Raw genomic sequence first — 25208 nt, forward strand, 5'->3', positions numbered from 1 at the left:
GTTGAGGTTTTTAAACAAGTTTTCCTGCAAGACCGTATCTTAAAAATAATACAGAAAAAGATAATTAATATAAAGCTAACATATCATTTGTTCTCAAAATAAATCCCATCAAAAATATCCTTTTCAGAGAGAAACAATATTTGTTTTGAAATATGTGCATCCACTCGGACGCATTGCTGAAACGAATCCGTTAACGCATACGCGAATCACAATAAGTACGAACCATCTTCAGGGGTGGCGAAATCTCAAAAAACTATACTTGTCCACGGACAACCATTGAGGAAATTTTATTTGTCCGTTGCTGAACTACACTTGTCCGTTAATGTTTATATCAATTATAAACGCATTTATTGATTAATGTAAAACAATGTGGAATATACCAAAATGAGTATGATTTGCTAGTTTTGTTTATAGTTGTATTTCAATAGTACATTCATTATTATAATAGCAGTATATTATAAACAATAAAAAGACTTTCTAAAACTTTCAATCTTGCAAAGCTAGTGTTATTAAAACATTTGTTGAACATAAGTACACCGTAATCTTAACAAATTAAACTAGTCCAATACGTGGACCTCATCAGACTGAGGCTCCGCTACTGGTAGCAATTTGATTATCATCAACTGGTAACCATTGAAAATCTGTGAGCCAAGTTTCTTGAAAAGTTCTGGTGCGTTTAAAAGATCATATTTTTATCGTAATCTTTCTTAGTTTTTTTGGGAGGTGGACTGCTCAAAGCTTCGGGTTTCTGCTCCTTTGTTGAAGATTTTTACCATTAAAGTCATCTTAAATGACAAGGTAGACCGTGTTTTGATTATCTTACTTTGATACTTTTTATTTCCGTCTGACTGTATCAATAAAGAAACCAGTCTTTACACTGTCTAACAGTCGGGCCGAATGTTTAAAATGCGGCATGCTCCTGGTATTTTATAGAATAAGGGAGATCACTGTGCACGGGAGTGCCCGTATTTTAGCTTGATTGCTCCGCAAATAGCACTGACAACGTAATCACATGTCAACATCCGGTTTTGTAAAACTTAATTACGGCTTTAATACAATGTATTTTTTTGTATACCTGGACCCGACTTTTAAAAAACTTGTTGTCCACGGACAACTTAATTGAAAAAAATCAGTTGCCCAAACAAGCAAATGTACGACTCGGGCAACTCGGACATTTGATTTCGCCACCCCTGATCTTGGGTATGAGTCAAAAGTGTAGCGATGAACGCTGAGTTAAACCGAATGAAGCTTGAAAACTGCAACAGGTCTTTTGATTGGCTCTAGTCGAGTCGCTGCTGTATAATTAAAACCAATTAGAATCGACCTTTCAAATAGAGTGTGTTATGATATTTTCTAGAGTCCCCGGATGAAAACCTGCTTTAACTTTTTGTTAATTAGTCATAAATAAAACAGATAAAATGCCTCCGAAATAAGGTGTGCAAGCTAAATCCAACACAAACAACTCTTAACTTTAATAACGGTAAGGTCAACGGCTCACAATTTGGACGTTAACAATAATATTATCAAGCTCGCAATTCGAATGTTAACAATAATAATATCATCGATTTGAATCAAGTTGAAATGTTGTAACAGGTTACATTCATGTAACAGATAATGTTATAGCCTATGTGAAGGCAAACAAGATAGTGATAACCCTGAATTATTTTTTTTTTTGGTTTCAACATGTTTTTGAGATTTTTAAAAGTTTAATGCAAAATATAGTTTTTGAGCTAGTGTGATTAAGACTCATTTTCTTCACTACTTGGTATCTTTCAAAATTTGGGACACATTCTTTTTCAAGGTGGACTCATTAATTTTGGCCTGGGACTCATTGGTCTTAAATCTGCGAGTTCAGGAACCCATAGATAGTTAATTCTAGATTATTCCCTGTACAAATCATCAAAACATGTGTCGATATTACCGTCCCAATGACAATATACGATAAACATCAAGTAATAATATAGCAAGAGATGTGTTTGTCAGTAACACAATGCACCCTATTGTGCCGCTTTGAAATTATTATTTTTTTAAATTCACCTTTGACCTTGAAGAATGACCTTGAGCTTGAACTTCCACCACTCAAAATGTGCAGCTTCATGAGATACATATGCATGCCAAATATCAAGTTGCTATCTTCAATATTGCAAAAGTTATTCCATTTAGGCCTTAGTAGCTGGAGCGCTATATCTGCACTTCAAACTGGTTTAAGGAGCTAACCAAGGAAAAGTGTGAGTTGGTTAACAGACAGTGAGACTGCCACAATATGACTGAAATACTATTAAAAACAGGAAAAAAATCTAAACAACCAAAAAATATTATTCCCATTTTTTAACAGAATTATAATTGCTAAAGGTATATTAAATAATGTAAAAATATTTTCCTTGTATGACTCAAAAATTAGTAAAAAATGTATGGTTTGAATTTATATAAAGGAGTATAACGTTTTATAAGTTAACTACCTAACATGATGATTTTCACAAGATATTAGTGCTCTAATAAGGTAGTATGAAGACTGCTTTATCCCATTATCTTTATATTCACAATCAAATTTTGATGTGCTATTATTATCCTGAACACTGCATCACCATCCACAATCATGTCTCTAAATCCAGAAATGGTTTATATTATGTATACTGGCAACTTTTATCTTCTATAGCTTGATTTTGTTGCTGTCAAAATTTATGACGTTGGATCACGAAATATAGTCTAGAGACAATTCCATAGAAGTAAAGTGCAAAAGAGAATTGTAACAAATAACAATAAGTTAATAGCAAAAATATTACTATAATAATTCCAATGATTCTTACCAGCTGGAGCATAGGTTATTCCACGTTCAGTAGTAAACGATGTAATTTTATCTCCTTTCATTGTCAGTGAGCCCGAAGACCGCCCCCTTCGCCCTTTACGTTTGACCTTAACCCCGAGGTTATCTTTACTGTTCTCTTTTTCATTTTCTGCCTTATTCGTTGGTGAACTGCTGCCTTGGGTGGCCTCCAGCAAACCATTTTCACCCAACTGGACATCACTTTTGTTCCAACACAAAGCTCCCTCTTGGCTGTTTTCTACCAACTTTGCGCCACTTTTGTTCAAACGCGGAGTCCCATCTGGTTGGCTGTTTTCCCCAATCTTTGCAGAACCTTTGTTCAAACGCACGGAACCATCTTGACTGTTTTCGTCTGCCGACTTTGTGCCACTTTTGCTTTTGCTTGGTGTTCCATCTTGTTGGATGTTTTCCCAATACATGGCGCCACCTTTGTTCAAACCTGGAGTTCCATCTTGGCTGTTTTCTTCTGATGACTTGGTGCCACTTTTATTCAAACGCGGAATAACATCTTGGCTCTTTTCCATTGATTTGGCTCCACTTTTGTTCGAACGGGGAGTTCCTTTCGACCCAACTCCAGGGTCCATTGTTCACCCCAAGGTTGTACGAGTGACTTAGATCTGAAACAGACCTTAACACTGCAAATATGCGACCCCTTGACTAACTATAAAATATTCCAAGTACCGTAAATCCACGAATATAATACGCCCTCGTGTATAATACGCACCCTGAGTTTGATCAAAATTTATTGGTAAAAATTGAAAATCCGAGTAAAATACGCACTAAAAAATCAGTGTCCACAATCGGCCATTTCCGAAAAAATTGGTCAATATGTTTTTATGTTGTGAAAATAGCAAATCAATTGGTGTTGTCAACTATCTGTTTCACAGTAATACCCCAGTATATTGATCGGGATGTGTTATAGTGCTGTTGTCATGACAGTTGCATAATAAATATATCTGTCAATTGTTTATATTACCATTGATTTTTACCGATAACACACGGGCCCCTTGCTGACATCCGGGTCAAGCAGTCTTATTGCAAAAGAAAGAAGCAGAGACGCTGTCTTTTGTTTTCACATTTAATTCAATTTGACAATATTCAGGACGATAATAATTATAATAATAATAAAGTAATAAGACGACAAAATGGTTACTTCCGTTTTTATAGTTGTCTAGATGAAATACTTTTCCGAAGTGTTACAAACTCGATACTTTAATTGAACTTAAAATACAATTAAACCGCTCATGTTTTCATGATCTCTTTTATTAAAATACGCTGCTGTCATTAAGGATAGTTTGGGAGTAAAATACAAATTAATTATCACCTTTCAATTTAATTCGGCAATTGGCAGAAAGGTGTTATATACTCTATTAGCATCATAAAACTAATTATTTAATTACCACTCTTTACTTCAGATATGGTAAATATGCGGTAGAAAGATAAATAGTGGTCTGGTAAGAAATATTTATTTACGGGTATTGTTTTGTTTTTTTTTCATTTGCTAATCTCTTTAAAGGACTTAGCGTCCAGTCGCCATTTTGAAGGCAGACGACGATATTAACTGTGTATTCAAAGTATACAGTGTCTGCGCATGCATGACCCAATATTATCGGATAGCTCATCCCGTTCCCACGTTTCATTTGACAACGTAATTTCATGTGTCAGCGAGCTCAATGTTGATTGGCATGAGCTACCATGCGCACTTCAATAACAATAAGGTCAAGCGATGTCTCATCGGGTACAGACCGGGTTTCGTTTACTGTTCCAATTGCGAACACTTTCATTAAAACAAAGAGGCAAATATAGAAAACCAGTCCGATATAAATGGCGGATGTTTTCAATGAAATTTTACTAGATTTTCGCATTTTTGCAAATAAGATTCTTATTGAGCCAAATTCTCAATATTTTCGCAAATGGCTCAAATGGCGAACGAAAGCACGAGCCCTGTTGCACCCCTTTGGTGTAATGGTGTAGTTCAAAATGGCTGCCGCGAAGCGAATAACAACAATTAAGTTGAAAATGTGCACAGGAAAAATTTTGTTCTGCTCTAAACTCGTATATTATACGCACCCCCTACTTGAAGAAAAAATCGGCAGGTAAAAAAATGCGTATTATATTCGTGGATTTACGGTATGGCAATGGCTATCAATGGTTTTAGTGTCTCAAAGTTGGTTCAGAATGCATGATTTTGTTCATCTTTACAGAGCAATTAAAATGGTGAAAAAAAAACTGCCCAGGGTTGAGTTGAGTTAGGCATGGGCAAGTCAATTTCAAAAGTTGGTAGTCAGACAAAGCAACTAGCTTTTATCAGAATAGCTTGAGAAAAAAAGCAATTTATCACATAATGTTTATATTTTTAAAGGTTAATCATTCAGGGCATTATGCATTTTTCTGATTTTTTTTCCTTAAACGTAAGTAGGAGATATAACATTTATTAGGCTCTGGGCACTTTACTCTTAGCCCAGGCAACCTACATGTAAGTAAAAAAGATAGTTGCCGGTCTGCACTAATTAAAAATGTACATGTAAGTATTAATCCCTGATTGGTGGCTCAGATACTCATTTTTGACAGTTTTGCTACAATTTCTTGTTAAAAAAGAATTCAGACTTGTGTGGTTGAACTTATTCTGTTCATAATTATTATTTGTATGATTTAAATTTCCTCTGATAAAAAGTGTAAGAACTAGTTTAGTGTACTCTTGCAGGAAATATTATTAACCAAAGAACTATTATTTCTGGAAACGAATGTGAGTAATTGGACTGTTTATTTAATAAACATGTTCATGAATGCATTATGAACAAAAAGATGACAGAAGAAAAGTCTTGTTGGTAGTGGAATTTTTCTCAAAACAGTTCAACTGCATGAAACGCAACCGTGACAAACTAGTGTGGACCATTTATTATTTCTTTTAGTTTACATTGAAGAAAATTTATCCAACACACTAACAGGCATACTACGTCATCGTTTTGATAAATTACTTGTCAGTATCATTTTATTATTTACATTTATATTGTTAACTTAGATACTGTACAACTCCCCGCATGTACACTGCACAGATTAGATTCTACAACCGATAAACATTTCAATGCAAGAGTTAGATCCCTTTACACAGCATATTATAAATAAATTCGAACTCACTTTAAAGAATTAATTTCAAAATACAATTTGTTTCACACATGACAAAAATATATCTGAATAAAAATTCTACTTATTCATAGTTTTCCCCAAAAAAATCAAACAAGAAAAATAAGTTTAATCTTTTTATTTCCTTGCATCAAAATTTCTTTTGTCTGCGCGAGGTGTGATTTATTTGAAAATACGATTATTTCACACAAATATCTTTGTCATTTTGCTCTGATAATAATGTTGGAAGTGCAGTTGACATATGACACACATACTGTTTACTTACATGCAACATGAATGCAGAAGTCGGTGTTTAAATTTCTGACATAAATTTTGTCAACATTCCAAAATCCGCCATGTGCACAAGTTAGCGTAACTCCGCCCATCGAAAGAATAGCCAATGATTTAACAATACGGAACGTTTAAAGGGACGCCACTCAAGTATAGATATTTCTCTCCCTTGAAATGTTAAACTCGTGACAAGTTGTATATCGGTTTGTCCAAAGACCTATCAATGTATATTGATAGGTCTTTGGTTTGTCTACGATCAGCGTGTGTGTTTCAGAGTTTATTTACAGGTCCTACTAGGCCTCTTCACGAGGTTACGGTAGCCCGACCTACGATCAGCAAGATTTAGTGCGTTTAAATACATATATTTACTGGTTTGAGTAGGTATATCAACCAGACGTTAAAAGTATAAACGGAATATCGAAAAAATGGTTGGCATGGAATACTACTTATCCCCACGCTTTTTGAAAAACGTTGGGATATTGTGGTTATTTCCGCCGTCTGTCCGTCCGCCGCCCGTCCGTCCGTTTGTCCTGGCCACTATCTCTTCCTACACTATAAGCACTAGAACCTTGCAACTTGGTAGCTATATGAGCATATGTGCGACCCTGCACTATTTGGAATTTTGATCTCACCTCTGGGTCAAAAGTTATGCTGGTTGGGGTGAGGCCGGGTCAGAAATTTCACTAATTTTTATGCCCCCGGTATGGTGCATTGGCCATAACTTTTGCAATATTGAAGATAGCAACTTGATATTTGGCATGCATGTGTATCTCATGGAACTGCACATTTTGAGTGGTGAAAGGTCAAGGTCATCTTTCAAGGTCACCTACTACTACTACTACTACTACTACTACTACTACTACTACTACTACTACTACTACTACTACTACTACTACTACTACTACTATTACTACTACTACTACTGCTGCTGCTGCTGCTGCTGCTGCTACTACTACTACTACTACTACTACTACTACTACTACTACTACTACTACTACTACTACTACTACTACTACTACTACTACTACTACTACTACTACTACTACTACTACTACTACTACCACTACTACTACTACTACTACTACTAGTTCTACTACTACTACTACTACTACTACTACTACTACTACTACTACTTCTACTACTACTACTACTACTACTACTACTACTACTACTACTACTACTACTACTACTACTACTACTACTACTACTATTACTACTACTACTACTACTACTACTACTACTACTACTACTACTACTACTACTACTACTACTACTACTACTACTTCTACTACTACTACTACTACCCCCTATTACCACCACTACATATTTTTTCCGTTTTAACGATGTTTGGTTATTCCCCGAATCTGTGAACTCTAATCAATTTATCCCGTTACTTAAAAACAGATTACGTGACCAGTATATCACTAACTGGAACGTAAGTGTCACATCATCTAGTTCAATGATTTTATATAAGGAATTAAAACCAGTATTCGAAAGATCGGCTTATATTGATAATGTTGAAAATAAAAAACATAGGAACATTATAGCTAAATTACGTTTGTCATCTCACAAATTATTTATTGAAACGGGTAGACACCAGAACATTGTTAGAGATCAACGTAAATGTGTTTTACGCAACCTTAATGATATTGAGGATGAATATCACTTTGTTCTTTCATGTCCTTACTATGCCGATGTTAGGAAAACATTAATTCCAAAGTATTACAGATGTCGCCCAAATATGTTTAAGTTTATCGAATTACTTAATAGTTCAAATAAAAATGTGTTAAGAAAATTAGCCACGTTTTGTTTAAAAGGCTTTGAAATGCGAGAAAATGTCTTATATATGTGAACATGTTTCATTGTAGTATATTTTATTTACTTGATTGTATTTGTAATTCATATATGCACTTTGACTATACTGTGTTTACTTGTTTGTCAATGGTCAATTGCGTTTTGCCGATTTTTCCAACAAAAAAACTTAAAACTTGCTATATATTATATATCTTTCATAAAGCCACTAAGCGTATACATGTAATAATGTAATACGTGTTGCAAGCATTAAACAACGTTTTTACAGTATGTGGTCACCCAGTATTAACCTCTTCCATGTGACATTCTCACTTAAATATGTTGTATTTCATTCTTTTTTTAATCGATCTTCCTTCGAATGATGTATATTTCGTATTTAATTATAACGCATGCTGTTATTGTATATGTATGTTAACGACGATGAGCTGTATATGCTTAAGTCAAATAAACTATTCTGTTCTGTTCATATTTTTTCCGACACTTACCGCACATGCATTAACGGGCCTTTTCACAGATTTTGGCATATTTTGAAGTTTGTCATTAAATGCTTTATATTGATAAATGTAAACGGTGGAACGTGGCGTCTCATCAGGATCCAAACTGTTTGCTATTCTGATAATATTCTTTGAAAAAAAAATCGAAGAAAATGCTAATTTTAGAAATTCAGCAGACGACATTTAAGCAGACGACAAATTTCCCAGCATGCAAAGGGTTAAGCCAAGTTTTCCCAGAACGAGCATCAAATTATGCATGTCATATGTCGATATGTATTCTTGTTGTTTTGTCATACTACATGCCTTGTGAGCAGTTTCAAAAACGCATCCTTTATTTTGTTTACCCCACCTTGCTTATAGATTAGTGTACCATGCCGTAGAAGCTTGGTTTAAGTTTTCAAGTGACCCTATCTGTTTCTTGCCTTACACAATTGTAAAGGTCTTTCAATTTTACACTAGTACATCGAGTTTGAGGAGTCAAGTTTAACAAGGAACATACATAAACACCGAAAATGGTAATACTTTAACCATGAAAACGATAATACCTACACCACGAATACAACACAGTCATACACGGACCACGAAAACAAAACACATATAATAACCACATATAATAACCACGAAAACGAAAATTTCGAGTTCTTAATCACAAAAATAATTAATATAAAGACCACAATAATTATATTTACACACACCAATAAACCTCGAAACGTGTTCTTACCTTTACTACGAATACGATACATACATAAACCACGAAAACGATTCAAGCCTAACCACGAAAACAGCGCATACCTACACTGTACACCACGAAATCAATACCGCAGGTCCCATTATGTAAGCGGTATTTTAACGATACAATTTGGCAAGTACATCATTTCATTTAACTTCCGTTCGCCATATCCGATTAAGTGATAATGTTAGCAGATGATTTCGGGCTATCTTGTGAAAATTAAAGTTTTTTGATGAATTGTTTTCATTTTAAGTAACTTTCTTTGATATATTCGGTGAAGGTTTTGGCATCATATAATTATATGCAAATACAAACAAAATAGGCGTATCGAAGGTGAAGCATATCAACAGAACGACAAGGTAGCGAATAGATGATGTTCTCTGTTGACGATCTTCTAACGGTCAGCTATTGGACATATATACGCATTCATGCACTTATTATAGCACGTTGTAAGCCGAGTTTTTATTTTTGCACCTGCTTTTAGACGCATGCGGGTAAATACCGCTTTTTCAATCTTTTTTTCATTTGTTTAAATTTCATTCTTGATTTTTTACTGGAGCTTTTAAGATCCAATGTTTACATTTATCAATATAAAGCATTTAATGACAAACTTCAAAATATGCCAAAATCTGTGAAAAGGCCCCTTTAACACAATAACCATCATAAACATACAAATCAGTGAACAGTAAAATCGCGCGAACGATAACTTTTGTCAATGAATCGTGCATTGCATTCGCAGTGATCTCCATTCAGCTGTGACTGTATAGAACATTCACAAACGTTTTGTAAAAATATCTCTCATTCATAGTCAATTTACATAATAGAAGATGTTGATACAATGTTTTTAATTGTCAAATTTGCTAAACTTGAATAAGGAATAATTAACCATTCCTTGTCCGAATAATGAACATGGAAAAGGGAACCAACTTGCTCGCCATCATTTTTCAAATTTTAATTGTAGATGCGCTTTTATGTAATAGCTATGATCATCATATAACTTTTCGTTCATTATATTCTTCTATTAATTGTCAGGCTGAACTTATGAGGTTACTGTCCTCGAAATAAATTCCTGCATACGTTTCAACTGTTGCGAGGAAATGTTGCATTTCTAGACACGTTTGGTTTACATACCGTTTACTGTTAACCAGCGATCATTGAAGTGAATTGTCTGATGCAAAGGAAGTTAAAATAACGTATAAGGTTAGTAAAGTAACTTTAGTTCTGTTTTTCTATATTTCGAGTGATTATTAGTGTTATTGTTTCTTTGGACTGCGTCAAGTATTTCATGTTAGCGTATTTCTAAGACAACCTTTGAATATTGTAGTGTACAAAACACAATTTAATGACATTTTCGTGTGTAATCTGTTGTTTCATTATAATTTTGTAGTGCAATAGCTGCTGTTTAAGAATATTTCGTTGATGAATATTTGATATAATGACAACATTCAATATAAAAAAGACTGATATTAAGGATTCGTCTGAAGCGACTCCCTTCGTCATTGAAGAAATAAGCAATTCAGCACCGTTGGATGAACACATTGACAGATCAATTTATAAAAAAGGAATATATCGCGTAACTGCGACAAACTTTACAAAAACAAAATCCGTATCCATGGCGTCGCTCTGTGAGGTAACAATAAATAACATTATTTAACACTTATCTTACTTGGTATGCATGCATGCAGACAAGCACATTGTAAACAGTGTGGGTTCAGGAGGGGTCCTCCGAATCACACCTGCTTCAACGAAGATTGAAAGAGGCTTGCAGAGGGTAACATATGATCGTTTCATTCAGAATGTGATCTGGAGGTTATAACAATAGCCATAACAAACTAAGTATTTTGTCCAGGATTGCCCTATTTAACCCTTTCCACCCTTAAGCAAAGTGAAAATGGCTATGATGCAAACAGCATAAAACTGTTTTATGTTGTTTGCTGCTCATCAGTATCTAAGGGTTGGAAATGAAGCATTTAAAACTTGAAATTAGCAAGAAAGGTCTTTTTAATTAAAATTGACTTTCTATGTGACTACAAATGCGTCAAAATACGTCTCTAAGTGGTAAAAGGTTAAATCGTGTATCCCATGTGTAAAATCATTCGAGGAAATTATTCAATCTGTCATCAGAGTCAAAGCTTGAATAACTAGGTCAGTCTATTCCACGGAATGAATGAGAACGGTCGATCAAGAAAGCTTTTTCTTATTGAGATGTAGTTAGAAGAAGACTATTTTTGTTTTCGATGTTCTACATTTAATAAGTGTTAACTTACCTAGCATGACAACAAAATCTTAATATAGTAAACATACAATTGTGAAATTACCTCTGAGAATTAGTTGAAAGAAATACAATAAAATACTTATAAACATTAAAAACATAGTGCTTGTAATAGTTGCTTGTATATAATTGATAAACTGACCATGTGTTGAAACTTATGAGTGCCGTGTGACATCTAGCGTATCTTTAATTTGCTTCATTCTCTTTTTGCGTAACGTTAAGCAACAAAGAAGATTTTTTTATTGAAATATAATTTTCTACTATGGCTGCATACTTTTGCAACAGTCTGTCGATTTATTTTCTATAGGTCGACAGATATGACAATACTTACCTGCACGTTAAATAGCGTTTCTTTATACATTCAGTATGGATTTTGATGAATATAATTGTTTATTGTCCTCTACCGGTGAAACCGAAGGGGACTTATGGTTTGCATGCTGTCTGTCTGTCTGTCTGTCGGTCAGTCTGTAAGTCAGTCAGTCAGTCAGTCAGTCAGTCAGTCAGTCAGTCAGTCAGTCAGTCAGTCAGTCAGTCAGTCAGTCAGTCAGTCAGTCAGTCAGTCAGTCAGTCAGTCAGTCAGTCAGTCAGTCAGTCAGTCAGTCAGTCAGTCAGTCAGTCAGTCAGTCAGTCAGTCAGTCAGTCAGTCAGTCAGTCAGTCAGTCAGTCAGTCAGTCAGTCAGTCAGTCAGTCAGTCAGTCAGTCAGTCAGTCAGTCAGTCAGTCAGTCAGTCAGTCAGTCAGTCAGTCAGTCAGTCAGTCAGTCAGTCAGTCAGTCAGTCAGTCAGTCAGTCAGTCAGTCAGTCAGTCAGTCAGTCAGTCAGTCAGTCAGCCAGTCAGTCAGTCAGTCTGTGTGCCACACTTTTATGGATCTTGCGATAACTTTAAAAGTTCTTCATATTTTTTCACGAAACTTGAAACATGGATAAATGGCAATATGGAGATTGTGCACGTCATTTCATTTTGTTCCTGAGTCAAGAATTCTGGTTGCTATGGCAACAAATAAAAAAAATCTGACAATGGTGGAGTTTCACCGGTAGGGGACAATATTGATTGGCAATCTCTTGTTGGATATAGTTTGCAATAATGTTTACTTTTGCACTGTTTTGTATATTCCTTAAATATACTATATCTTTTATTCATTATGTTCGATCAGACAAATGGTAAATTAAAAAAAATATATATGCATACCTACTTTATCAAAAATGCCTGTGTTTCTGAATATTTTAAGCATCATTTAAATATTATTGTGTTTGTGTTAGTTTATTCTAATTAATTAATTATTACGTAAAATAACATTCACATTTCATAATGTTGGATTGGCCCATTTTATGTTCATTATAGTGTCCTTTGTCGTTGCAAATGGGTGCACATGCATTAAATGTAATACCTGATCATATACACGGATCCGACATATTTCCACGTTCATATAAGAACAAAAGATTGCAATCATTGTAAAAAAAAAAGTCCATATAAAATAAGAATAATTATGGAATCTATTAGACACTAGAGTTACAACTACTGAACATTTATTTGATAAGCCTTACAAAATAAAAATAACATTGTTTGCACTTACGTTTTAGGTTCTCCAAGTTGAGTATTTGGATCATATTCAGTGTATATTGGTTGTGTGTTCAAAATCGGGCCCCATTCCCAATGGAAAAAAGGTATATATTTTCTACAAATGGAAACTAAATTCCAAATGAAGGTTTGACAAAATGTTATTTTTGATCACCATTTTGTTAATCTCCCAGGCGGCTCTACATGTTACATTTTATTAATGTTAATTTTTAAAACACTTTACTTCTCATTTGTGCAGCATTTGTTAGCAAAAAAAAAACCAACACAAATTACCCTATTTTGGATAAAACACCGCGATTTTTCCCAATACAAAGTGACCCGGCCCCATTCCCAAAAGGATGAAAAACAACACGCACTGACATTTGTTGTATGAGATCATCATTTATTATCATCGCAAAATTGACTGGTCCGTGGCAAGAAAGCAATGGTGCATACATATATTTCGAAGAGTTATTTCATTTGAAATACTGAATAAAATGGGAAATGACTTGATTTTAAAAACACACAATACAAAAGACAAATCAAGATAGGGCGATCTACCTACCTTAAATGTAAGAGATCCTAGAGCAAATAAACAACCTTTTTAAATTCATTTTAAAGCATATATTGTATACATACATACATGTATTTCATTTGCAGATAATGGTTCTAACAGAGTACACAGAAAATATGCCTTATAATTGTGTTTATTTTACCTTGGTTTGCTTAATTTCTCTCATAGAAAACAGTATGTGTTCTGTTATATATAATCAATGATGTTATACAATTTAAAAAAGGAAAACAATAGTAAAAGGAATATATGAAATGATAAGCTAACAAAGTGAAAAGTATATAAGTGGACAAGTTTTATGAAAATTTAATTTGATTGCATTTTTGTTCAAAAATATCATTACTGAGGGCCATTTCTTTCTCAATCCGAATCTTTAGTTTCAGGCTATGCATAAAACAATTAAAATATGGTATTGGTTTTCTGTATTTCATGTTAAAGATAAAATATTTCATTACTATAAGGATGAAATTCACAATATTATTTCTATTGATTTTAGTCGGTTGGTTCCAAAACTAACATTTAGGAAGGTTAGTTTAACGTTTAGTTGTTTTTGGCCAAGAAAGGATGTCAACTGATTTCAGATAGGTTGGATGTATTTGCACTCCCAAAAAAGATGTTTAATAGTTTCGATATTTTCACCGCAGAAATCACATAAGTTAGAGTTGCATAATTTGCATTTAAAAAGATATTTATTGGTTGTGATTATGCGATTAATGTATTTGAACTGAAAGTTTCTAAGTGTGGTGTCGATTGTTGTTTTGTATGACATAATAAATATTTCTTTCCAGTTTAATTCATGCTCTTGGAATATATTTTGCCATTTTAATTGAGATTTGGATGGTTCGTTTACGATATTATTTATTTGTGTTCTGTATTATAGTTTGTTCGGTTTTTGTTTTGTTGTGAGTTTTTCGAGAAATATGGTTCTAATGTTTTGCGTGCTGTTTGTATTTATATAAGATTTTATATGTGATGGAATACTTTTTATAAGCGATTAATACATCAGGAAGTCTGTTGCAGGGATTTCATACAAGAAGCATATATTATCAAACGAATAAAAACCGTTTATTCGGTAATCAAATAATTGATTGACCTATTTAATGCTCTTTTCAAACCAGTCTTTATAAAAATGTGCTATTATTTACGTTTATGTTTTTATTATTCCATGAACTTGTTTTTTTCATTACTTTTTTGCTCTAACATATTTGTGACTTGACTCCATGCTGAAAGTATATTAGAAATAAATATATAGTTTTTTTGCTATGTCAAGTATTAGAGACCCGCGAATGTTACACTCAAAAATTAAAGAGCCACCATATTTGGCTAGTGTTTTTTGACAAAATAATGCCCATTGACTCTTAATTGTGATATCTTATATCCGTTTGACCCAACTGGATTTGATTGAATTTATGAATGAATAGATGTCAGTCAGTAGGAGACCTCCCAGCTCTATAGGTTGTATTAATTGTATTCGTTTTATTTTGTCAGGTTTGCCATCCCATAAGAAGTCAAAAATGGACGTTTTAATATCATCGATGATTTTATTATCTGGTTTGGAAGAACAGTTATTATATATATATTAATTTTGGTAGTGTAAAGGTTTTTAATACAGTTATTTTTCCAATTAAGGTTAGTTTTCGGTGTTGCCATGATTTTAGACAGTTTTTGAATGCTTGTGAAATTCTATGCATGTGGTTTATGTCATTACTTGAAATGTACCCTGTTGTGGTGCGAAATACGTTGGGCAGACTGGTAGATCACTTAAAACACGTTTTAGGGAACATTTTTTTTTAATTAAAAATAACAATAAATTTTACAACCTCATTTACCACTTTAATAAAACGGGTCATAGCGTTACAAATATTTCAACTCAATCTGTGGAGCGATTAATTTTTAATAATAGTACTTCAAATCAGTGCCAATTTAAAGCAAGGTGCATGTCGAAATTTGAATGGATTAAACGTTTGCAATCAGCTTACCCACTTGGATTAAATGATACTATTCTAAATGTTGGAACTATTTCTAAAAATAAATCGATTAATTCATTTTCTCTGTTTAGTTAACGTCTAAGAAATAAACCTTCACACGGCATTATGAAAAATTGTAAATTAAGTCGTTAATTTAAACGTCTGCTTTCTTTAAATGACTGCTATACATTACAACAAAATGGAGGTACACATAAATTACTAAGTGCACTTTGCTCTCTTTCTGTTTCTTCGTTGGCGCATATTGATAAGGAATGTAAACTTATTTTACTTCAATCTGACCCTCTATATGAATGTGCTTGTATTATTGAATCTTTCACTGACTACTATCTTAAACCATTTATTGAAAATGCACTTAACAAAACTAGAAATCGTATCAAAATGAGTTTTGTAACAAAGGTCTTGATTTAATTGACCTTTCAAAAAATATTCAATGATAAAAATGTACGTCGGTTGATTCCCCCTTATTTCCGCAATACTGAATCACCACTTATTTGCTACAAATATAGTAAACCTGTAAGAAGTATCGTTTTTAATTATAATTCTATTTCAACAGATATTGATGTAATAAGACATTGTCCTACATCATGTGACTGTTCGAGTTCCAAATATATATATGGTCCAGTTGGACATGTTTAAACTGGGGACGTTAATTTCATTCAAAATAAAAACCTTAGAAATTTACTACGCAGAGGCCTTAAGTATAGATTGCCTATTCCTGTTGATTTTGATGACTGCATAAAGAAAATCGTAACATCCTTACAGGATTATTGCACTTAATGGTGCAGGAAGGAAAATGCTGAAATTACTGCAATCAATGATTGGAAAACAAAAATATTTAGTATGACCATGAATAAAATATATTTTTATGATACAAATCCTTTGGCCTTACCACATGCACCTAAATTTAATAATAGAAAGAAGTGAAACTCCAGCTGCTGGAGTAGTATTGAATTATTATTATAAACAATTAGTAGGTCCTTTATTTAAGGCATGTGACCGATTGCCCAAACAGTACAAAACAGCACAATACAGCACATTACAAACAACATAAACACAAATAAGAATAAAGCTGGGGTCACCGCCTTGGAACGGTCAATGCAAAGCATTGGGGGTTTAAACCGGTTTTGGAGCGCTCAACCTCACACTTGGCCCAGCAATATTCATAATACATGTACGTGTAAATAAAATTTAACCTCATAGCATTGTAACTAAAATTAAACAATAATAAAATTGAATTAAAACGCATTCAATTTAATTACCATTTAATTACTCAATGGCATTGAAGATACCAGAGCAACAGAGTTACAACTTTTTGAGGAACGATGGAATGAAACTATGAAAAAGTGTCAACTACATTCCTTCTTTATAGAAAAAGATTTAAGAATATAGCATCATGAAGTTTATATTTCAGATCATCATCGCACAAATACAGGAAGAAGCAGCAATAATGGGTGTAAAAGTTCCATATTACATTGCTTGGTTGTTTATGTACTGCTAAAAAATAAATCAAACAAGAAACGCCTGTCACAGAGAAAATAAAAATAAAATTATAAACCCAATGACCTAGATCTATGCATGTAGATTACAACTGAAAAAGTTGGTCGTATGACGTCACAAAAATCAATGTATCCAGGAACAGAGAAAGATTTATGACGTAATTGACGCGCGAAAACACAATGACGTGAACAAAAACCAGGGGCAGTACTGTAAAGTTAAAATAAAAATATTAATGGGGCGGTACTGCAAAATTATCGTTAGGGTAGATTTTGTGAGTATATTGTTCAAATAATGGATTTGATGGATCAATGTACCTACTAGTAAGGTTAAAACATTGAATCAAATCTACTTGTTTTAGATAATTCTAACATAAATTCGCTTTCATAACAATATAAAAAAAGATCAGCTATAAGTGGCGCACAATTAGTACCCATAGGAACGCCAAAAATTTGTTTAAATATTTTACCATTAAATCCAACAAACAAGTTATCCAGAAGAAAAGTAAGTGCTGCACAAAAACAAGACCAGTCCAAATGATGTAATTATCTAATATCTGATTAGTAAAAAGCTGTTTTAGTGTTTAAAGCTAGATATGAACACTTCTCTCTAGCAAATGTTTTTTTCAATCAAAGTAACAAGTTTGGATTTTATTAAAACGTGAGGAAGCGTAGTATATAGTGTAGAAAAATCATAAGTGCTTACTTGTGACACCTTATATTTTTTCTTTTCAATTTTATCAATAATTTCTTAGGAGTGTTTTATTGACCAAAATAGGTTAATATTACTATTTTCATAAACTTTATTACAATATTTAGCTATATGACATCTAATAGCACTCAATGCAGATGTAAGATACACTGATAATTGCTTGGTGGTACAATATAAAGAAGTGAAACTCCAGCTGCTGGAGCAGTATTGAATTTTCATTAAAAACAATTAGTTGGTCCTTTATTTAAGGCAAGTGACCGATTGCCCAAACAGTACAAAACAGCACAATACAGCACAATACAAACCAACATAAACACAAATATGAATAAAGCTGGGGTCACCGCCTTGGAACGGTCAATGCAAAGCATTGGGGGTTTAAACCTGGTTATAGAGCGCTCAACCTTGCAAGACATTGAATTAGCGATAAAACGACTTTTATATGGCGTTTTATGTAATTTAGGTATCCAGTAAAGTGATGGCAACTTCTTGTCAGTAATATTGACTAGTACATTTATTTTTTTTGCATTCGGCAATATGGTCGGCAATAATTTCATTAGGTTGCTTATTGTAATCACAATATGATGTAGTTTGTGAAAGTTCTTGTGAAATAGTTTGAACATAAAACACTCGTCATATTATTAAAACATTATTAGCAGCCTTATCAGCAGGAACTATGACGAATTTAGATTTTAAGTCTTCAAGCAATTTACAGAGATTTTGTTTCACTTACATCAAATCATTTCTGTCGTCAGTTGTCAAAACACCTATATACTGTTTGATTCCAATAATGTCGCTTAAATGGAATAACTATTTTGTATACATTTGATTCTTAATATTTAATCACCTAAACTTGTTTTATTAGTAGTTCAATTTTGCAGTACCGCCCCATTAATATTTTTATTTGTACTTTACAGTACTGCCCCTGGATTTTGTTCACGTCATTGTGTTTTCGCTTGTCAATTACGTCATAACTCTTTCTCTGTTCCTGAGTACATTGATTTTTGTGACGTCATACGACCAACTTTTCCAGTTGTAATCTACATGCATAGATCTAGGTCATTGGATTTATAATTTTATTTTTATTTTCTCTGTGACAGGCGTTTCTTGTTTGATTTATTTTTTAGCAGTACATAAACAACCAAGCAATGTAATATGGAACTTTTACACCCATTATTGCTGCTTCTTCCTGTATTTGTGCGATGATGATTTGAAATATAAACTTTATGATGCTATATTCTTAAATCTTTTTCTATAAAGAAAGAATGTAGTTGACACTTGTTCATAGTTTCATTCCATGGTTCCTCAAAAAGTTGTAACTCTGTTGCTCTGGTATCTTCAATACCATTGAGTAATTAAATGGTAATTAAATTGAATGCGTTTTAATTCCCTTTTATTATTGTTTAATTTTAGTTACAATGCTATGAGGTTAAATTTTATTTACACTAATATGTATTATGAATATTGCTGAGCCAAGTGCGGGGTTGAGCGCTCTAAAACCGGTTTAAACCCCCAATGCTTTGCATTGACCGTTCCAAGGCGGTGACCCCAGCTTTATTCTTATTTGTGTTTATGTTGTTTTGTATTGTGCTGCATTGTGCTGTTTTGTACTGTTTGGGCAATCGGTCACATGCCTTAAATAAAGGACCTACTAATTGTTTAAAATAATAATTTAATACTACTCCAGCAGCTGGAGTTTTACTTCTTTATATTGTAGTCTTGGTATTATGTTTTTCAATATTGTTTCATTTTCATTGTTTGTGAATGTTATGCCTAACGTTGATGCCTCTTTTGATGTCCAATGGAAGTTCATTTCCGTTTTAAGATGGATGTTTGTGTGCCTATTGGCTATTATTACCTACTTTAAGAACAGTACATTTACTTTTATTTAGTTTAAGTCCTGATACGTTCCCAAACAGGGGAAGTGATTCTATCAAGTTGTTAAAGGAGCTGGGATTATTATTGCAAAAATAAGTTTCGTCATCGGCGAATAATGACTGTTTGATTTCTTCACCTGGTTTAACAACCATACCATTTATATTTGAGTTGGATTGTATGTAATGTGATAGGAATTCTATACATATTATAATTAACGACGATGAGAGTGGGCATCCCTGTCTTACACCTCTTCCGATATTAAAACTATCAGAGAAGAACCCATTGTTTATAATTATACTATTTATGTCAGTGTAAAAGAGTTTCACCCATTTTATCATATTTTTTCCAAAGTTCATTTTCTCTAAGCATGTGAACATAAAAGAATGGTCGAGTGAGTCAAATGCTTTTTCAAAATCTGCAAAGAATATAAGACCCGATTTATTTGTGTTATTAAAATAATTAATGCATTCTTGTATCAATCGTACATTTTCGCCGATATAGCGCCCTTTTATAAATCCAGATTGAGAACTTGAAATAATTGAAGGTAATATATTTTTTTAAATTCTATTTGCTATGCTTTTTGTTGCAAGTTTATAGTCAATGTTTAATAAACTTATAGGGCGCCAATTTGATAAGGTTTCTAGGTTTTTACCAGGTTTAGGGATAAGTGATATCATACATTGTCTTTGCAGCACAGTTAGGTTTCCATTGTTAATAGAGTAGTTTAGGGAGTTGGTTAAATGTGTTTTTATTTTATTCCAAAATATTTTGAAGAATTTAATTGTTATACCATCTGATCCCGGACTTTTATTATTTTGCATTTCTTTAAGTTCTATTCCACATTCATATTCGGTAAGACCTTCACATGAGTGTTTTTCGTTATCATTTAGAGTTGATTGAGGTGTATTGAAAATCGTGTTGGTTGTGTTTCGCTTTTGTTTATAGAGGTTTTCAAAAAAATAATCATTGTTCTTCAAGAATTTGTGTTATGTTGGTTACTTCAATGTTGTTTACGACAAGTTTGTGAATATTTTTTGTTCACTTTTACGTTTTTCGATGTTTGCAAAATATTTTGTACTTTTTTCATTATGTTCAACGTGTTTAGCTCTCGCCCTTAGGATTGTTTCATTAATTCTTCTAATACTTTTTGTTTTCAAAGGATTTGACATTCAATAATGGCTTTGTCGATGGTATTTGTGTTATGTAGTTGTCTTTGTAATGTGCCTATATCATGTAGTGTTTTTTCTTCAAGTTTGCGAGCTTCTTTTTGTTTAAATGATGTGTATCTTATTGTTATATTGCATATGTTACCTTTTATAATTTCCCATAAAGTATTTGGATTTGCATCTTGGTTGTTTTGTACTGTATATGTTATCTCTTGTTTTATTTGGGTTGGCTATTGAGCGTCTAATAAAATACTGTTATTCAACTTGAAATAGCCCAGTTCTCGTTCGGGTTGAATATTGTAAAGTTTTTAAGCAAAAAGTGAATGATCGCTCATGAAACCTGGTTTGATGTAACAGTTGTCGATTACGTTGCATAATGATTCTGATATAAGGAAGTAGTCTAGCCTGCAATGTATAGTTGGTTTGGTGTTTGAATGCTATGTAAATTTGCACTCGGATGGATTTAATGTACGCCAAATATCTAACAGGTTACAATTTTCAATTATATCATTCAAACGTGTCTATTTTTAAGGTTTGTATATAAATTGTCAAATAAACAACTTGCGACTTTGCCTTTCCTGACAATTTAGGGACCTTCGACATAATAAACCAGGGATTCCATTAGATTTTGAAAACCAGGAGTCAAATGACCCCGTGCTTGAAATTTGCTTGCTTAAATGCAATTGTGAGTTCTCAAAATACTTTTGGCCGAAATAATTTTCTGTTTGCATATTATTAAATGTTCTGCATATATTTCTTATTATACGTTTGAGAGATATGTTGTTTAAAAACACAATTTTTATAATACATGTAAAAGATAGCTTCATGCTACTAATTATATCCAAACGAAACGCACATATTTTAAAGGAGGCAAAAGTTCGAAAATTTCTAAATCTTTGCATAAAAAGCAGGCTTCTATTTCAATTAAAGTCATTGATAAACGATGTTCATTTTCTGTACATTTTTCCAGTGTCACACATACACAAAATGAATGTTTTTCTGATAATTTTAATCACACCACTGTGATTAATCTTTAGCATACGCCACAGTACGCTAATTAATTCTTCTGGACAAGTATGTGTATTTCTACTACTCTATGTAAATGTATGTGTATAGTGAAGGTTGTTACTTACTGTACGCGTATGAATTGGCGTTTTCGCATTGTCGCCTGCGTACTATCACATTGTTGCCATCGTATTATCGCGTTGTCGCATTGTATACATGGTACTATCGCATTGTCGCCATCGTGCTATCGCGTTGTCGCATTGTATCCATGGTACTATCGCATTGTCGCCATCGTACTATCGCATTGTCGCCATCGTACTATCGCATTGTCCCCATCGTACTATCGCACTATCGTATTGTTGCCCTCTGGAATTAAATGTGTCACCACGATGGCACTGACGGTATTCCGTACGGTTATGATTCATTATCGCTCTGCTCTCCGCTGGGACTGTCTATCAATAATGTATATACTTTAACTTAATGTATGACAAAATTGTTGCTTATGTTTAAAATAATCTGACAATCAGAAACTTTCGCGCATAATATAAGCAAACAGTGTGAAAATAATGTGACTCAAATTTACGACAATTTAAACTGAACTGTTTTTAATCCAATCAGTTTAAATGTCAGACGTCTTTAAACGCATCTGCGAACATCGATTGCAGCTCTGTTAGTTTAGTCATCGGTGACTTTAAGCCTTGTCAAGATTTGACATGCGTGATTCACATTATTGTTCAATATTATGTTGACATTAGTTTAATGTAATGCATCATTGTTGCGAGAGCTTTATACCTTTTTTGTTACAGTTTTCGTGCTCCATATGTTTTAAACTCTACAGTTCAAGCGAACGCATTGGGCAGTGAGTAATTTATATGCAGAGATTTCATGCAAGTAAGTAAGTAAGTTGTTTATTATCGTGACATGTGCATTATAACAAAACATCATATTAATATATACACAAATATGCTTTGCACCCGAGCCGATGGGCCTACAAGTCACCAAAACAGAATAGTTAGTAAGAATATTTCGAAATATGTACAATAGCACCACATACACTGGTGCATATGAATAATATATAACGAATATGTATATGAAAGAAGAAATGTGTACAGGAATTACTATCGATGGTATACTCATTAAGGACTATGCATAAATAACAGTTCGTCGTTTTAAATATGCTTTTACAATAAATTTAGCCAGTTTTCGCGGACATTAGGACAAAAGTATATTAAGTATACTAATATAATTGTGGTTCATCAGCTCAGGTGATATATCTGCCAAGTGTATGTGACGTAAATCATTGTAAGTATCACATTCAAACAAAAAGTGCACTTCATCTTCGATACTATCAGCGTGGCACAATTTACAAGTCCTTTGTTCTAAAGGTTCTCCTACAAATCGGCCAGTTTCAACTCGTAATGGCAGTATACCCATTCTTATTTGGCACAACATTGATCGTTCATTCCTGTTTAGGTTAGGTTTAATGTATTCCTCTGTCTTGAATGTATTCTTAAAAAGTCAATAAGTCCTTAATTTAGGAACATGCTGAATATCCTGGCTCCATTTATTGGCATAATAAAGATGAGTCTAATCTTTTGCTAGTGAAAGATTTACCACTCTTTTATTTTCGAAATTGTTTGCGAGACCGATCGAACTAAGTACCATTTCAAATTTTTTGTCCAGTTATTTTTTTCCGTGTGACTATTATAGTCAGCAATAAACACTTTCTTGGTGATTCTGCGATCGTCCATTGGTACGAGGTTGTTCCAGTACCGTAGCATGGAAAGCCAGCGTCGGTATACACTTGCAATCCATCTGGTGTCTCAGATCATTCCGAGAACTGGCGTAAAACGGTGAACGCCGAGAAAATACCGCATGGCTCTGTGTTGGACGCTGTCAATTGGTTGATACTATTTATATCCCCAAACTGAAGAGCAGTAATCAATAATCGGTAGGACACAAGAGCTGTACAGTTTATCAAACGTTTTGAAACCCAAGTCCTTTAGATGATGCACTTTATTAATACTTTCACCTAATGCGCGTCCAGCTGCTTTATCTAAAGTGTCACAATTATGGGTATAGACATTTTTCTCGTGGAACAGTATACCAAGGTATCTGTATTTGTCGACTGTTTCAAGAATAGTGTCTCCTTTTTCGAAGGTAAACGTAGTTCTTTGTAGTAGTAAATTTCGTAGTAAATTTATTCAATAACATGCACCAAAACAAACATTTGCCACATAATAATGCAAACACAACAACTCGTAGAATTGTTCTTAATTCTTTATTTAGTTGTTGACACAAGGCTACCCAGTAAATAACATATTTGGGCCTTGCTCTGTGAAAAGGGGGTTTAAGTGTCGTCCCAGAATAGCCCGAGCAGTCCGCTAAGGCTAATCAGGGACGACACTTTCCGCTTTTATGATATTTTCTGTTTAAAGAAAGTCTCTTCTTAGCAAAAATCCAGTTTCGGCGGAAAGTGTAATTCCTGAAAAAAATTCACAGAGCACGATCCATATTTAATCAACTAATTTAACTTCTAGGCATGACGAAATCCGCCCACGCGAAAAAGGCGGATGCCCTATTACGCCTTATACAACACAATTAATTGTTCTCTCCATTGTTTGATTCTTTACGCTCTGGTAGCCTAGGTAGTTATGCTTAAATACATGTTAGCCATTACAATCATTATACAAAGCGAGGTTCCGATGAGGTCAAACTAATTTATTTACAGCATAGACGGACCTATCTGATATGAGCATTTTGTCATCTAATACGAAGACCAACACCAATTTACCATGTTCTCTTGTCATGATTTGTTTGTAGTTAAATAACCTTAAGGCACTCGAATACATGTATCTTCTGTTTACAAACCAATTTGTTGTCGTATTCTCCGAGGCTAGATTGACGTTAATATATTACATGCATTATTGCGAAGCCATGACGGTATTATGCCAGAAGATCTGGGTGGAGAACAACGGACTAAGGAGTGGACCCAGTCTCTGGTCATCAACATACCGACAAAGGTTAACATCAAGCTGCACAAGATTTAACCCCACAATCAGCCTCATCAGCCAATCCAGCAGTCATATTACGCATTATCCTCAACGGAAAACTTATGCCGAGGAATTGATGGTAGAAGAGCAGACTTGTTTTCAAGCTTCAACACCAATATTTATTTTTGTTAATATAGCAATTAACATATATGTTATATATCAAAGAAAACATTTACAGCCACGTTATTTTTAAATTCTGCAATATGAATTTAAGCTTTTCAAGATTATCATAAAGTGTTTTAG

At 33.6% G+C, this 25208-nt stretch overlaps 1 protein-coding gene across 5 annotated transcripts in view; it reads right to left on the reverse strand.

Annotated features, from left to right (window-relative positions):
* Positions 1-9395, reverse strand: part of LOC127880896 (arginine-glutamic acid dipeptide repeats protein-like) — a 162078-nt gene extending 152683 nt beyond the window's left edge. For 2 of the 5 annotated variants that reach the window (XM_052428375.1, XM_052428371.1), the window contains exons 1-2: positions 5828-5906; positions 2808-3441 (exon numbers count right to left, since the gene is read on the reverse strand). In XM_052428375.1, the coding sequence (XP_052284335.1) occupies positions 2808-3408 (601 nt within the window). In that variant the 5' untranslated portion in view covers positions 3409-3441; positions 5828-5906. Of the gene's footprint in view, positions 1-2807; positions 3442-5827; positions 5908-6233; positions 6330-9265 lie in introns of those variants that run through there. The other 3 variants (XM_052428373.1, XM_052428372.1, XM_052428374.1) reach the window with 3 other exon arrangements.
* Between the last annotated feature and the right edge of the window lie 15813 nt (positions 9396-25208).

The sequence above is a fragment of the Dreissena polymorpha genome, chromosome 5 (genome assembly GCF_020536995.1).
Source record: "Dreissena polymorpha isolate Duluth1 chromosome 5, UMN_Dpol_1.0, whole genome shotgun sequence".
Classification (NCBI taxonomy): domain Eukaryota; kingdom Metazoa; phylum Mollusca; class Bivalvia; order Myida; family Dreissenidae; genus Dreissena; species Dreissena polymorpha.